The sequence below is a fragment of the Chlorocebus sabaeus genome, chromosome 14, assembly GCF_047675955.1.
Source record: "Chlorocebus sabaeus isolate Y175 chromosome 14, mChlSab1.0.hap1, whole genome shotgun sequence".
Taxonomy (NCBI): domain Eukaryota; kingdom Metazoa; phylum Chordata; class Mammalia; order Primates; family Cercopithecidae; genus Chlorocebus; species Chlorocebus sabaeus.
Genome location: NC_132917.1, coordinates 74,407,076 through 74,424,148, shown reverse-complemented (window position 1 = coordinate 74,424,148; position 17,073 = coordinate 74,407,076). Strand labels below are relative to the sequence as shown.

Genomic DNA, 17,073 nt, shown 5'->3' with positions numbered 1-17,073 from the left:
GGTTAGAGTGCAATGGCACGATCTCAGCTCACCACAACCTCCACCTCCCAGGTTCAAGCGATTCTCCTGCCTCAGCCTCCCAAGTAGCTGGGATTACAGGCATGCACCACCACACCCGGCTAATTTTTTGTATTTTTAGTAGAAACGGGGTTTCTCCATATTGATCAGGCTGGTCTTGAACTCCCAACCTCAGGTGATCTGGCCGCCTTGGCCTCCCAAAGTGCTGGGATTACAGGCATGAGCCACCGTGCCTGGCTGCTAACAACTTTTAAGCCTCACGTCAAACCCTGATCTTTCCATCAAGCCTTTCATAAACTCAGGAAAAGAAGAAAATCTTTAAAAAAAAAAAAAAATCAGCAATGTGATTAATATTGCCCAAATGAAGCCCACAGATACCCAGGGATGGCAATTAAAGCTAGATAAGGGAGGATATAGTTAAGCATAACTTCTTGGACAAAGAGTTGAGTTCTGGAAGAGGTGCAGGCCATGGGCTGACAGTAATGAAAGCACTAAGGAAGGAAGGAAGTCATGTGGCAAGGAGACTAACTTAGACGAAGCTCAAGAGTTACAGGAAAAAGTAATGAGAGCTGAGGAGGAGGGAGCCACTGTTCAACTCAGGCATTTGCTAAGCTTCAGCTCTATGCAAGGCACTGATAGGGAGGATAAAAGTGAAAAGAAACAATTTCTACCTTTTAATTCACATTTAGATGGGAGAGATCAAAGGTATTCCCAAATAACAATAGTACCAAGGTAAAATGTAATATGAACTATATTACAAATGTAAACCAAAAGCTGTGGGGCTATAATAATGGAGGGAATACAATAATGGCAGACTTCATGAAGGAGGTGACATTTGAACTTAGGCTTCAAGCATGCCAATATCTCAACAAGTAGTGATGAGGAGGAAATAATCTGCGCCATCACAGAGGAAGGAAAGAGTAGGGTACTTGTGGAATAATGAGTAGTACCAAGTGATACAGGATGAGTGAGTGACAACAAGAAGGCAGTGTGTGCTCTTGAGCAAAGGAGGGATCTGATGAAACCATGTTTCAGAAAAAGTAACTGGTAGTAGTAATAATAAGTAATGGAAGGAAAGAAATGGAGTTTGCTAGGACAGTTAAGAAGCTACTGCCATAATCCAGGCACAAGGAAATGAATGCCTAGACCAGTGACAAAGAAAATGGAAAATAAGTTTAGCCTCTAAAACATTCTGGTTTACACGTAGGTCTATAGTTTAGATAATGTAAGTCTGTCCCCAAGAGAGTGTTCACTCCCTTCTGAAACTGCAGAACTGAAAACTCAAACCTGAGACACAGCACCTCTATGGAGATTATATGAGAACTTTTTCAAGAAAGCAGTTCTGCTCCATGGCTCTTCCAAGAACATGTAGGTTAAGAACTTAGAAAGGAATGTCAGAACATTAATGGGTGACAGCAGGGAAGACTGCTGCCTGGCTGGCTGCCAGGAGGACCTAACCACATGACATTTTCCTTCATAGAGAGGCTGTGCTTCAAGCCTGGTTGTTTAGCTCTGCAGGATCAGAAAGTTAATTTTGCCAGCACTCTTTTAAAGACACACACCTTCCTAGGCTCAAGACTAAAGGATAAGCCAGAATGTTTTAGAGGGAGAAGCATAACCATAATCACAAAAAAGAGCAGAGACTTGAAAAACACATCTCTGCCACTGGGACACATCACTGAGTCCGCATGCCTTCTCTGAGCTGCACTCAGGTGGGCACTGCCAGCATGCATCCCTGTTGTTCCCGTTCTCTGCATTTTTGGCCAACCCTCTCTTTTTCCAATAGATGCATTCATTCTTTAGATATGCCAATATAGGCCGGGCAGGGTGGCTCACACCTGCAATCCTAGCATTTTGGGAGGTTGAGGCAGATGGATTTCTTGAGCTCAGGAGTTTGAGACCACCCTGAGCAACACGGTAAAACCCCATCTCTACAAAAAATACAAAAATTAGCCCATTGCGGTGGCTCGCACCTGTATTCCCAGCTACTTGGGATGCTGAGGCAGGAGAATCACTTGAGCCCAAGAGGTGGAGGTTGCAGAGAGCTGAGATCACACCACTACACTCCAACATGGGTGACAGAGTGAGACCCTATCTCAAAAAAAAAAAAAAAAAAAAAAAATATATATATATATACACACACACACACACACACACACACACACACACACACACACACACACATATGCCCATAACATCAATAAGTCAAATAAGGCTACAGTCAAATCTTGCCCTGGACAATAAGCCATTCTCCCTTCTTAGGGTAACTTTTTCATTGGCCTCACCATTCTGGTTGATTTTATAGTTTAACTCTCTGAGGAAACCTTTGTTTTCCTTACTTCCAGATTCTTGATGGGAGATGGCTTTGCATTGTTCCCTCACATTGTCTGTGGTAGGAGTGTCTAATCATCCACCCTTTCCCTGGGGGGAAGAAAAGAAACACTTCTTTTCCCCAAAATTCTGGCATTTCTCTTTTTTATTTATTTATTTATTATTATTATACTTTAAGTTCTAGGGTACATATGCATAATGTGCAGGTTTGTTACATATGTATACTTGTGCCATGTTGGTGTGCTGCACCCATCAGCTCGTCAGCACCCATCAACTCGTCATTTACATCAGGTATAACTCCCAATGCAATCCCTCCCCCCTCCCCCCTCCCCCCCTCCCCATGATAGGCCCCGGTGTGTGATGTTCCCCTTCCTGAGTCCAAGTGATCTCATTGTTCAGTTCCCACCTATGAGTGAGAACATGCGGTGTTTGGTTTTCTGTTCTTGTGATAGTTTGCTAAGAATGATGGTTTCCAGCTGCATCCATGTCCCTACAAAGGACACAAACTCATCCTTTTTTATGGCTGCATAGTATTCCATGGTGTATATGTGCCACATTTTCTGAATCCAGTCTGTCACTGATGGACATTTGGGTTGATTCCAAGTCTTTGCTATTGTGAATAGTGCCGCAATAAACATACGTGTGCATGTGTCTTTATAGCAGCATGATTTATAATCCTTTGGGTATATACCCAGTAATGGGATGGCTGGGTCATATGGTATATCTAGTTCTAGATCTTTGAAGAATCGCCATACTGTTTTCCATAATGGTTGAACTAGTTTACAATCCCACCAACAGTGTAAAAGTGTTCCTATTTCTCCACATCCTCTCCAGCACCTGTTGTTTCCTGACTTTTTAATGATCGCCATTCTAACTGGTGTGAGATGGTATCTCATTGTGGTTTTGATTTGCATTTCTCTGATGGCCAGTGATGATGAGCATTTTTTCATGTGTCTGTTGGCTGTATGAATGTCTTCTTTTGAGAAATGTCTGTTCATATCCTTTGCCCACTTTTCGTTGGGGTTGTTTGTTTTTTTCTTGTAAATTTGTTTGAGTTCTTTGTAGGTTCTGGATATTAGCCCTTTGTCAGATGAGTAGATTGCAAAAATTTTCTCCCATTCTGTAGGTTGCCTGTTCACTCTGATGGTAGTTTCTTTTGCTGTGCAGAAGCTCTTTAGTTTAATTAGATCCCATTTGTCAATTTTGGCTTTTGCTGCCATTGCTTTTGGTGTTTTAGACATGAAGTCTTTGCCCATGCCTATGTCCTGAATGGTACTACCTAGGTTTTCTTCTAGGATTTTTATGGTATTAGGTCTAACATTTAAGTCTCTAATCCATCTTGAATTAATTTTCGTATAAGGAGTAAGGAAAGGATCCAGTTTCAGCTTTCTACTTATGGCTAGCCCATTTTCCCAGCACCATTTATTAAATAGGGAATCCTTTCCCCATTTCTTGTTTCTCTCAGGTTTGTCAAAGATCAGATGGCTGTAGATGTGTGGTATTATTTCTGAGGACTCTGTTCTGTTCCATTGGTCTATATCTCTGTTTTGGTACCAGTACCATGCTGTTTTGGTTACTGTAGCCTTGTAGTATAGCTTGAAGTCAGGTAGCGTGATGCCTCCAGCTTTGTTCTTTTGACTTAGGATTGTCTTGGAGATGCGGGCTCTTTTTTGGTTCCATATGAACTTTAAAGCAGTTTTTTCCAATTCTGTGAAGAAACTCATTGGTAGCTTTATGGGGATGGCATTGAATCTATAAATAACCTTGGGCAGTATGGCCATTTTCATGATATTGATTCTTCCTATCCATGAGCATGGTATGTTCTTCCATTTGTTTGTGTCCTCTTTGATTTCACTGAGCATTGGTTTGTAGTTCTCCTTGAAGAGGTCCTTTACATCCCTTGTAAGTTGGATTCCTAGATATTTTATTCTCTTTGAAACGATTGTGAATGGAAGTTCATTCATGATTTGGCTCTCTGTTTGTCTGTTACTGGTGTATAAGAATGCTTGTGATTTTTGCACATTAATTTTGTATCCTGAGACTTTGCTGAAGTTGCTTATCAGCTTAAGGAGATTTTGGGCTGAGACAATGGGGTTTTCTAAATATACAATCATGTCATCTGCAAAGAGGGACAATTTGACTTCTTCTTTTCCTAACTGAATCCCCTTGATTTCTTTCTCTTGCCTGATTGCCCTAGCCAGAACTTCCAACACTATGTTGAATAGGAGTGGTGAGAGAGGGCATCCCTGTCTTGTGCCAGTTTTCAAAGGGAATTTTTCCAGTTTTTGCCCATTCAGTATGATATTGGCTGTGGGTTTGTCATAAATAGCCCTTATTATTTTGAGGTACGTTCCATCAATACTGAATTTATTGAGCGTTTTTAGCATGAAGGGCTGTTGAATTTTGTCAAAAGCCTTTTCTGCATCTATTGAGATAATGATGTGGTTCTTGTCTTTGGTTCTGTTTATATGCTCGATTATGTTTATTGATTTGCAAATGTTGAACCAGCCTTGCATCCCAGGGATGAACTGGCATTTCAACTCTAAGCAATTTTATCTTCTCTACTTTCTTAGCTCCTTTGCTCAATTCTGGTTTTGTTTTTGTTTTTTTGTTGTTGTTGTTTTGTTTTGTTTTTGTTTTTGTTTTTGCAACTGAGACAGTGTCTCACTATGTTGCCCAGGTGGGTCTTGAACTTTTGGGCTCAAGCTATCCTCCTGCCTCAGACTTCTAAGTAGCTGGGACTACAGGCATGAGTCACCAATCCTGGCATCGATTGCATTGCTTTAGTAGCTGCCACTTTATGCTTTAAGAACTGTTTTGCCTCACTGAGGAGAAGCTGCTCAGTCATTTTAATACTTGTTACTCAAATCAAAGCACAGGCTTCAGGCTTAGAAAAATTAAATTACTTCTTGTTTTGCCTGTGACAAAATAAAATTCACATTATTTTTTAAAAAGACATTTCTCTTTACTTACAAGTTTTTTTTTGACAATGACTTTATATATATCATGGTAGTACCCTAAAACATAATGAGGCAGATGAGAATTTGGGGAAAAATGGTCAAGATTCATGTTGCTTTATAAACTCCTTAAGGGCATAGAGTGTCAGTTATATCTGATGGAATGAATGAAATAACTAACTAGTTAACTAATGAATCCTCATAACTATTCATGGAAGATGGCAGTTTTCATCATTCTGGCCATAGAGAAATGCATTTCGTGCCCCTTTTCAGCTGCAGGATAAGTTGTTAAAAATGACATGAAGTCATTTTTCACCACAGTTCCCCTGTGTTGGAACAAGTATGTTGGACTGAAGCCCCTTTGTTCCCTGTGGAAAGTCTGCCACCTCTGTAAACTTGTCCTCAGGAATGTCGTTCTAGAAATAATCCAGCCTTCTCCCTGGGGTCTATGAGTCATACACAGAAGCTAATTCATTGGAGCAACTGGCTTTTCTTAGGCCCTTTGTAAAAGTATTTCAGCGATCCCTCCTGATGAAGCAAGGAAAGTAGGGTTCCCCCTCAGCTCCTTTCTAGCTCTTCCCTTATTTGCTCTGTGCCTCTTCCACCACCTCATATTTGGCTTTCACTGATGACCTTTACCTGCAGACCCAGACCCCAGTTCCTTAGCTAGTGTTGCCTGAAGCTGGAAGTACACCAGCAAAGCCTCATTACTCCTCCTACCCAGCTCCATTCATTCAGATTTGGAATTAAATCACACTCCACTAGACCCTCTCCATCCTCTTTGCTATTAACCACATGTTTGAGATACAGTATGCCAATGACTGATGCTCCGGGCTTGGTTTTCTACTATAAGGGGATGCCCAAAAATTCATCTTTTTTTCTTTTAGTTTTTTTAAATTCGTTTTTTATAACAAGTAGTAACAGAACACATTTTCACTGTAAAACAACAACATGAAGCTTAAGTCCCCTTTGTTAAACTAAGTATTTAATTTGCATTGCTGTATAATTTTTGGTTGTTTTTATATTCTAGAATATTTTGGGGTTGTTTGCTTTCACAGTGAATTTCTTTCTCCCTTGTTTTATTTTTTATTTATTTTATTTATTATTATTATTTTTTTTCTTTTGAGATGGAGTCGCCCAGGCTGGAGTGCAGTGGCCCGATCTTAGTTCACTGTAGCCTCTGCCTCCCAGGTTCAAGCAATTCTCGTGCCTCAGCCTTCCACATAGCTGGGAATACAGGCGCCCACCACCACACCTGGCTAATTTTTGTATTTTTAGTGGAGATGGGATTTCACCATGTTGGCCAGGCTGGTCTCGAACTCCTGAGTTCAAGTGATCTGCCACCTTGGCCTCCCAAAGTGCTGGGATTACAGGTGTGAGCCACCATGACTGACCTAGGATTTTTTTTTAACACAAGAAATGCACAATGCCAATAAAATTAAAACAGTATAGAAGTATGAATAGTAAAAAGGGAAAGTATCTCAGAACCCTGCCCTATTTCTACTTCCTGTCCACTGTTAACAGTTTGATGATAGCCTTCCAGAGCTTTGTAAAATGCATTTACGTATATATATATTTGTATGTAGTTTTATTTTTATATAAATGGGATCATGTTATATCTGTTCTACAACTTCCTTTATTTACTTACTATCTCCTAGTTTTTCATGTCAGTACATTTAGCTTTGTTAACAAATGCATAATACTACATAGTTTCAGTGTGTATAATTTAAATATTTCCCTATTGAGGGGATTTGAGTTGCTTCCTGTTTGGGGTTTTGATTGTTATTACAGCAATGCTATACCAAACATCTTTGCATATGTCTCTTTGTGTACTACTCAAGAATGTCTCTAGGCTAGATGTCTAGAGGTACAGTCAATGGATCAAAAAATGGATATGGAAGCTGGGCCAGTGACAAGTGCCTATAATCCCAGCTAATCCCAGCTACTTGGGAGGCTGAGACAAGAAGATTGCTTTGAGGCCAAGAGTTAGAGACCAGCCTGAGCAACATAGTGAGACCTCACCTCTAAAAAATAGTTTTTTAAAAAATTAGTCCTGTTGGTGAGTGCTTGTAGTCCCAGCTACTCAGGAGGCTGAGGCAGGAGGATTGCTAGAGCTCAGGCATTTGGAGGCTGCAGTGAGCAATGACTGCGAGTGTGAGCAGCCACTGTCCTCTAGCCTGGGTGACATAATGAGACCCCGTCTCAAAAAAGAAAAGATGGATGTATTTAAAATTTTATATTACTCAAAATTTACAATCTAAGCAAACACATTATTTCCCTTTCTTTTGCAGAGAGTTCTATTCTGGGAACTGACATTGACCTTCAGACTATAGACAATGATATTGTCAGCATGGAGATTTTCTTCAAAGCCTGGCTACATAACGGTGGAACAGACCAAGAACAAATCCATCTTCTTCTTTCTTCACAGTGTTTCAGCAACATTTCCAGACCCAGAGATAATCCAAGTACATAACCCCCAAAAGATATTTAGGCTATGATTATTCTTATCTGGGATCAGGACTCTAGATTGGTGAGTCAGTGGAATAAAGCATTGTTGAGGTTTGGGGACTGGAAGAGGATTGGATGAGGCTGTCCAGTATAAGCATGAGGAATAAGAAGAGAAGTTCTAAGAAGCAATCACAGTTAGAAAGCTGAACCTAATTAAGCCCAACCAGCAAGGGCCAGTTAGTTTAGGGGCAAAGTCTGAGACACCTCAATGACAGAGAATTGGCTAGACTACGTAAGAACACAGTGGATCACATTTCTCAATATTCTTATGTTTAATGTGGTAAATATAATTGACATTATAATTTGGAGCATGCTGCTACCTCAGCAATATCAATATGGCCTGTGGCAAGAGGAAGAGAACCAAGGTTAAATAAAGATCTTCTCACTAGGGAGGCAGCAAATGGGGGAAAACTAAAGAACCTACAGAGATACGCCCCAGGGAGGACAACCAGTGCTCAAGACCATGTTCACAAAGCAGTTCAGGCAATTACTGCAACCAAGAAATCAATCTAGTATTCTGGGCACGCCAGAAGGATCCTGGATAATAGATACTGTTCTGCCTGGCAATTATACTTCATTCCAGGTCCCACTAGATGGCAGGAATAAGGCCATTTCCATTCTCCCATCTCCTCGGAAGGCTGGCTCAGGCAGGACCTGGGGCGGCTGGGCCTGCAGATGGATGGGCCCATCTATCAGTCTAATGAGCCACACTGAGGTTGGGAAGGCTGAGTCCTCAGAGACCAGCTCCAAAGAGAAATGACCAAAGTATATCTTCTTTAGGGCTGGGAGTTGTACCTATCTTTCTCATTGAACAGAATACTGGTAATGGCTACAGAGATCATTGAGGGTTGAAGAATGGATTGAACATGATGTTTACCAAAGCCCTTCTCCTAGGCTTTGACACGATTCACTAGGGTTACTGCCGCCTCTGAGAGCTGTTTCTTGGCCATTGGCAGTCTATTTGAGTTTTTATATATGTTCCTTTTCTTCAACTATTATAGAACTCTTTATGACCATTGTTTCTTTAGGACAGGGAAGGGCTTTTTGGAGGTGTTACTACACAGGATTAAGGCTTCCCAAGACCCTTTCTGTCTAAGAATGGCCGTCAAGTCTTTTCCTCTCTCCCCCATTTCAACCTAGTGCCCAGGATGCCTTTGCCAACTTAACTTGATTTTAATCTGTCTTTTCTTTGTGTAAAATATTCTTCCCAGAACCTCCTTTCCACCCCTTTTGTCCAAGGCTGATAGTACCAATTTCTCCCTGTCCTATCCTCTGGAATTCACTTATCTGTTTTCCCTATTTAAGGCAGCTAGCACCTTTATACAGAAGCTAGTGTATAGCTAACATTACTAAGCCCTTCCTCTGTGCCAAGCACTAAATTAACTTCATTTCTTGCATTATCCCATTTTATCTTCACATAACACTATGAGGCAGGTACTGTTACCATATGTCATTGAATCTAAGATGCTATCAATTGTAAGATACACCACTATTTTATGTACCAGTAAGAAAGAAAACAGGCTAGGTGCAGTGGCTCACTCCTATAATGCCAGCATTCTGGGAGGCAAAGGTGGGAGGATCCGTTGAAGCTAGGAATTAATGACAGCCTGTGCAACATAGATCTGTCTCTACAAAAAATAAAAATAAAAAATTAGCCAGACACGGTGGCATGCACCTATAGTCTCAGCTACTCAGGAGGCTGAGCCAAGAGGATCACTTGCACCTAGGAGTTCAAGGTTGCAGTGAGCCGTGATGGAGCCACTGCACTTCAGCCTGGGTAACAGAGTGAGACCCTGTCTCTAAAAAAATTTTCCCAATGATAAAGTTTTCTTAAAAAAAAGAAAGAAGACATTGCCCATTAAACATTACACAGTTCTTTCTTGTCACTTAGAAGTAGTATTTTACCTGCATTGAGAGAGCTCTTTTAGATTAGAGTAGTAAGTAAGGACTTAGAGTGCCTGCCTGGCCAATGGTAATTGTAAGACACAGATAGAGATGAAAAAAAATATGTCTTAGAATCAATTAAATACAATATTACCCCCATTTTACATATGAGAAAACTGAGACTTAGAGAAATTAAACACACTTTCCCAGGGCTGCACAGAAAATTAGTAGCAGAGCTAAGATTTGAAGTCAGGCAACAGGGCCTACTCTTAACCCTTAGGATCAGAAATCTATATTTTGTACACTTGACACTCTCAGCCCAGACAATGTCAATAAACCCAGGTCTGTCTTCCTCCAGAACCTGGGCTTTTATATACTATATTAACCTGCCTCGTGCTAAGCAATTCTGAACAAAGGGGCTAGAGATTCACTTCTTTCATTAGGAGGGCTGGGACCCTCAGAGGTCAAGAACTCGTGTAACCAGCCTTTCTTCCACTATCACATGGCATTTGCCCATGGTGCTAATTGGAATTTCTCTGGCTTCCCCTCTCTCTTTCCAAAGCTTTCAGCACCAGGGTCAGAGCCAGAATATTTATCTCCATCTATAATCATTTTTTCAGAAATTTGTAGGTCTGCGGGATGCAGAGTGGAACTTAGATCCAGACTGCAGTCAGCTTTTCTGCTGGGGAGGTCTTCACTGGAATCCAGATGTTCAGGCACAGCTGGAATGAGGTCTGGGGAAATTAGGCCTCTTCTAGGGTGGATGTGAGATTTTAAACAACCACAATAAAGATTATGCTGTCACTATTATTTTAAAAATTTATGTGTTGCCACACATGTAGATTTCTGGACTATGGCTCACTACAAAAACTGAAAGAAAACAAAAACCCCAAATTTTCCTCCTCTAGACTCTTTGGGTTGTGTGTCTCAGATGTTCACTCTGACTCCTTCTTACAAGGTTCTCTATCTGATGCCACCTGCTTCTTTGACTGCCTAGGGCCCTTCACCCCATCTCTAGGTGCTTCCCTTAGAAAGGCCTTCCTCTGACAGAGCACACGGTGAGCTACACATGAGTTTCTTTTCTTGTTCTTAGGTATCATGTCTGCCACATCTGCATCTGGGCTCTGGGTAGGAGAAGCACACCTGCTTCTAAATTCAAACCCTGCTAAAACAGCTTTCCCAGCTTTGGGACACTCTGCTGAGACCACAGTTTGGGTAGTTCGTAATCCAGGCTGCAATAAGAATCACATGGGGAACTTATAGAAAAATACCAGTGTCTCAGGGCGGGGAACATCATACACTGGGGCCTGCCATTGGGTGGGGGGTTGGGGGAGGGATAGCATTAGGAGAGATACCTAATGTAAATGATGAGTTAATGGGTGCAGAAAACCAACATGACGTGTATACATATGTAACAAACCTGCACGTTTTGTACATGTACCCTAGAACTTAAAGTATAAAAAAAAAATACCAGTGTCTGGGCTTCACCCCCAGAGACCCTGATTCAATTGGTCTGGGGTAGGGCCCAGACATCAGTATCTTTTTCAAGTTTCCTAGATCAGGGGTCCCCAACCCCTGTGGCCTGTTAGGAACTGGATCAGCAGGAGGTGAGCAGCAGGTGAACGAGCATTACCATCTGAGCTCTGCGTCCTGTCAGATCAGCTGCGTCATTAGATTCTCACAGGAGCCCAAACCTTATTGTGAACTACACATGCAAGGGATCTAGGTTGTGCACTCCTTATGAGAATCTAATGCCTGCTGATCTGAGGTGAAACAGTACCATCCCCCACCACCCCATGGAAAAACCAGTCTTTTATGAAACCAGTCGCTAATGGCAAAATGATTGAGGATTGCTGCCCTAGATGATTCTTACTGCAACCAGAATTGAAAACCTCGGCCCGATGAACACAGCTGTCCAGTCCTAAAGCCTCAGGACTGGAAATGGAGAAGTCAGGCACAGAGGAAATGAGAGGAAGCTGGAGTCCTAGGCAAAGTCCCTCCTACTGACTTCCTGTGCTCTGGGACATGTCAGGCTGAGGGCCGTCTCACCCAGAATTAGTGTCTTATTAACGATATCTAATGTGATAGGACCTAATGTCTAGGTCTTATTCACAGGGCCCAGGAGGGCCAGCTGGATCTGACATCTGTTCTGCCATTCTATTTTTTTCTATGTTGTTTTTTTACCTCATGTTGCAGTTAGTACAGTCATTTCACAAGTCACTAACATCAACTACCAGCCTTCTCAGAAACACTTAACATTCGTATATTCACAAGTTTGTTATCAGTATTCAAACCAGGTATATGTTTTATTGAAGAACTTTGTAATATCAAGGATTCAAGCTTGTGCAACAGATCATCATACACTATGGCATATGCAGTTCCCTACTGGAGCAGAACCTTAATACAGAAGAGTATAATACCGAGATGAGTAACTCCTACCTAGCCTAAGCACTCCTCAGAATTGTCTGATGCCACTGTGATGCTCCAAGGCCCAGAAGGTCCTAAATTCATGTTTCCTTGGGGGAATTAAAAAATAAGCTATTTCAGGAACTTATTCCTTTCCCCCCACCTGGAATGTCCCTGAATGAGCCCACAGAGAAACAGTAGCAGTCATCTGACTGCCTGACTTCTGCTTTCCTGCTCTTCCTTCATCTGACCTGCACTGTTGCCAAAGCTTAGCCACAAGGAAGCAGCAGAAGCAAGATTTCCTTCTGTGATTGCCAAAGGGCCTCTGCATATTTTGGCATTAGCTACCTCCTCCACAGAGGTTGCATGTTCCTCAGACTGGATCACAAGCCAGATGTCTCACTATGAGACAACTCCTCAGCCAGCTCAGAAGTAAAACAAGTAAAAATCATGTCAGACCCTTGAAAATAAGTTAACTCTTGTGTAGAGCGATAGAGATACTATAGGTTCCAGACCTGCTTTCCCTTCCCAAACCAGTCAGACGTTCCTCTTTCCCCTCTCCTGCCTACTCCTATCCCTTGCTTGCCTGGTAGAGATGGAATGGATAGCAGATGTTGTCTCTTAATGGCATAGCCTAAGGTAACATTACTCACAATCCTTCCTCCAATGCTGCTTTTATTGTAGTGTGTCTGAAATGTGATCTCCAAGAGCGACTGCTCAGCCCATCCCTACTCCCTGGCACAGCTGACGGCTCCTTGAGAATGGATGACCCCAAGGGAGACTTCATCACACTCTATCAGATGGCTTCCCAGTCATCGACCTCCCATTACGAGCTCCAAGTGATCAAGTATGGTCCAAGGGAACCTCCCCAATCCATGCAAATGCTATTCTTATTGGTTCTGTGACCAGGAGGTCCAGAGATAGATGGTATCTCTTAAGTGTCAGGCAGGCAAGAGTCAGTTCCAAAGTAGCAGTTACAGCTACGGCATGAGGAAGCAAAGAAAGGCTACTCAGCATGTGGAGGCTAAATGTGCAGATGGTGGGAGAAGCGCTACAGTAGAACATGCTGACGTCTGTATGAGGATTGTTTTTCTTTTGACTCATTAGAAAGGTGTTTATCCATTCAGTAAATGTTTACTGAATAACTACTTTGTTTAAGCATCAGGACAGAGATCCAACCTTCAAGGAGTAAGTGGTACATAGGATCTACCCCTGCCCCCTCCCATTTCTCTAACTACTAGAATTCCTTCTTCCCGGAGAACGAATTGTAGAAGAGAATTAGCAGGCCAGGCATGGTGGCTCATGCCTGTAATCCCAGCCACTCTGGGAAGCTGAGGCAGGAGGATCGCTTGAGCCTAAGAGTTCAAGGCTGCAGTGAGTTATAATCGGACCACTGCACTCCAGCCTGGGTAACAGAGCAAGCCCTTATCTTGAAGGAAAAAAAAAAAAAAAGCACCCACACCCACAATGAATTAGCAATGATGGCAGAGTCCACTTCAACTCTTCCCAGTTGCTACCACTGTGCCCATGCAAAGGTTCCTGAACTTTGACGATCTTCTGTGTGCTAGATACTATGCTAGATGCTGGCCATACAAAGATGGATAGTTCACAGACACCAATTTAAAAGCTTTCACAGTAGCATCTTAGAGTTAAGCTGAATTGAAGTGGATCTAGGTAGAGGTTCCAGATATCACTAAGGAGTCTTTCACTGCAATTATCTCTTCCTAGGGCTTTAAAATCTAGCGGGCTCTGTGAGTCATTGACATATGGACTCCCATTCATCCTCAGACCTACAAGCTGTTGGCAGCTGGACTGGGATGAGCTAGAGACAAATCAGCAACATTTCCATGCTTTGTGTCACAGCCTGCTGGTGAGTACCCATGTCCCCAGGTGAAAAAGAAGAATCATTTTTAAAGTACCAACCACAGAAATGCAGCTAACTAACTCTGCCCAATCCTAAATCTGCCTCAACCCTCAAGAAGACAGAAAAAACTGGATATGCTCTGAAATTTGGAGTAAATATGACTTGCCTTTTGTTGGTTTCATGCTATAGAGAATAATTCCTGAATTCAGTTATACAACACTAAACTTGAAAATGCCCTATTTGTAAGCTTAACATTTAAATGGCAACAGGGAATTTTCCATAAGTACCTGTATTGTAAAACCTACTTCCTTCCTAACACTGTGATAGACATTATGGTTCATTTAAATGAAGAGCACTTAGTCTGTGCCAGACATTGTGTCAAGCCCTAGATATGTATTCTGTAGTGACCTAAAAGACATTAACTATGACCTCAAGAAACCCACTCTCCAATGGAAGAAACAGAAATGTATATATTCTTAATTATGAGAAGTTTATAAAGGAAAAGAAGAGGCTGCTATAAGAAAGCCTGTCTATAAAAGTGACATTTAAACTAAGACCTACAAGATAAGTGAGAATTAACCAGGTGAAGGGTGGCAGGAAGAGCATTCCAGGTGTAGGGAAAGGCATGTGCAAAGACCCTAAGGCTGGAAAGAGCTGAGAGAAAAATCAAGAACAGAAAAGCCATTGTGACTGAAACAGGGAGGAAGGGAGAGAGTGACAAAAGGTAGGGTTAGAGAGGTGAGCAGGGGTCAAATCATGCAAAGCTTTGTAGGCCAAATTAAGGATTTGGACTTAAGGAAACAAATCATGAGAAATAACATCATCTATTTAAGTTTTTAAAATATTACTTGGGCAGAAATTTGGAAATGAACTTGCAGAAGCAAAAATGAAAACATGAAAATGAGATAGGAGGGTATTGCAGTAGTCTAGGCAAGAGACAGTGGTGATTTGGACTAGAACATTGCAAGTAAAGATGAGATGAGCAAACCAATTAGAGAAATATTTTAGAATTGTTTCTTGGCCTTTTGGCTATGACCAAGTGTAGAAATATTTCAGAGACAGGATTGTCAGAACTTGTTTGAGAGATTGGATATAGGGAGTGAGAAACAGGAAGTATCAAATAACTGCCCAGTTTCTGACTTGAACTAGATGGATGTCATTCCCTGAAATGGAAAAAATAAAAGCAGTCACATGAAACTAACACAACACTTAGCAAAATTAAAACAACTGCAAATAGAATGCAAAGACAGATATAGAATGAAGGTTTGACCTAGTAGGATGATGAGGACAGCACAGCAATGCATCTCTTTCACTATCAGAAGCAGACTTCTTTTTTTCCTGTTTCAAAGCCCACACTCCCTTTTAGGTCCACCCACTGAGTTCCTGTTTCCTGTCTGAAGAACACCCATCTCCTGTCTTTGCAGAGCAGAGACAACGGAGCCGTTGTAACTGTTAGTGCCCGACAGCTCAGTTTACTATTTACTCCACCCAGTTCCTCAGAATCTGAGATGATACATCACTTGGGAAGAATTTCTCCCAGGTGGCTTCAATACATTCTTACAGTATTTGATATTTTAAACATACACTGACATTTTAATACACTGCTAGAGAGGGTGTAAATTTTCTGGAAAATGATACCCTTTCCTTTTGCTGGGAATGTAGCCCAAGAAAACAGTAAGGAAAGGGAGCGAAGATATATGTACCAGCATGTTCATCTTAGTGTTATTTACAATGGTGAAAAATTGGAAACAACTCAAATGTCCTAAGTAGGGGAAAAGTTATAGGAACTATAACCTGGTGTGGTGACTTATGCCTGTAATCTCAGCATTTTGGGAGTCCAAGGCAGGTGGATCACTTGAAGCCAGGAGTTCAAGACCAGCCTGGCCAACATGGTGAAATCCCATCACTACTAAAAATACAAAACGTAGCCAGGCATACTGGCACGACCCTGTAATCCCAGCTACTCGGGAGGCTGAGACATAAAAATCACTTGAACCCGGGAGGCGGAGGTTGCAGTGAGCCAAGAGCACACCACTGCACTCCAGCCTGGGTGACAGAGCAAGACTCTGTCTCAAAAAATAGTTACAATAGGCCGGGCATGGTGGCTCACGCCTGTAATCCCAGCACTTTGGGAGGCCAAGGTGGGTGGATCACAAAGTCAGGCATTCGAGACCAACCTGGCCAACATAATGAAACCCCGTCTCTACTAAAAATAAAACAAGATAAAAAATTAGCTGGGCGTGGTGGCAGCCACCTGTAATCCCTGCTACTTGGGAGGCTGAGGCAGGAGAATCGCTTGAACCTGGGAGGCAGAGGTTGCCGTGAGCCGAGATTGTGCCACTGCACTCCAGCCTGGGCAACAGTGTGAGACTCTGTCTCAAAAAAAAAAAAAAAAAAAAAAAGTAATAATAAGGATAGGAAAAAGTATTCCCTTCCATCCTGGCTTACCTACAAGATTAGAGTCTCCCTGCCACTAAACTCAGGGTCTGAGGATCTGTATTTATCTATCTATTTATCAAATATTTCCTGACCCCTGTGTGCCAAGCACTGTTGTAGGGATGAAGAGACCTCTTCTTTTTTTTTTTTTTTTTGAGGGGATGGAGTCTCGCTCTGTTGCCCAGGCTGGAGTTCTGTGGCGTGATCTCGGCTCACTGCAAGCTCCGCCTCCCGGCTTCACGCCATTCTCCTGCCTCAGCCTCCTGAGTAGCTGGGACTACAGGCGCCCGCCACCACGCCCGGCTAATTTTTTGTATTTTTAGTAGAGACGGGGTTTCACCATGTTAGCCAGGATGGTCTCGATCTCCTGACCTCAGGATCTGCCCGCCTTGGCCTCTCAAAGTGCTGGGATTACAGGCGTGAGCCACCACGCCCAGCTGAGACCTCTTTATTAATCTTCTGTCATGGAAAAGGACAGGGATGTAGTTGACCTGTCACTAGTAGATACCCATATTTTGGAGCATTTACTAAGTGGTAGTCACTTAACCAGGTGTTTTGCATACTTTACCTCATTTAATCCTCACAATACTCTATGAAGTAGGGATTGTTATCCCAACTTTTGCAGATGGAGGAGGCTGAGGCCTAAAAAGACCAAGTGAGCTACCAAAG

At 42.2% G+C, this 17,073-nt stretch overlaps 1 protein-coding gene across 1 annotated transcript in view; it reads left to right on the top strand.

Moving 5' to 3' along the window:
- M1AP (meiosis 1 associated protein) overlaps positions 1–17,073 on the top strand; it is a 91,195-nt gene that overhangs the window by 60,434 nt on the left and 13,688 nt on the right. The window contains exons 4-6 of the mRNA XM_073023109.1: positions 7,598–7,771; positions 12,789–12,951; positions 13,833–13,974. Of these exons, the coding sequence (XP_072879210.1) occupies positions 7,598–7,771; positions 12,789–12,951; positions 13,833–13,974 (479 nt within the window). The remainder of the gene's footprint in view (positions 1–7,597; positions 7,772–12,788; positions 12,952–13,832; positions 13,975–17,073) is intronic.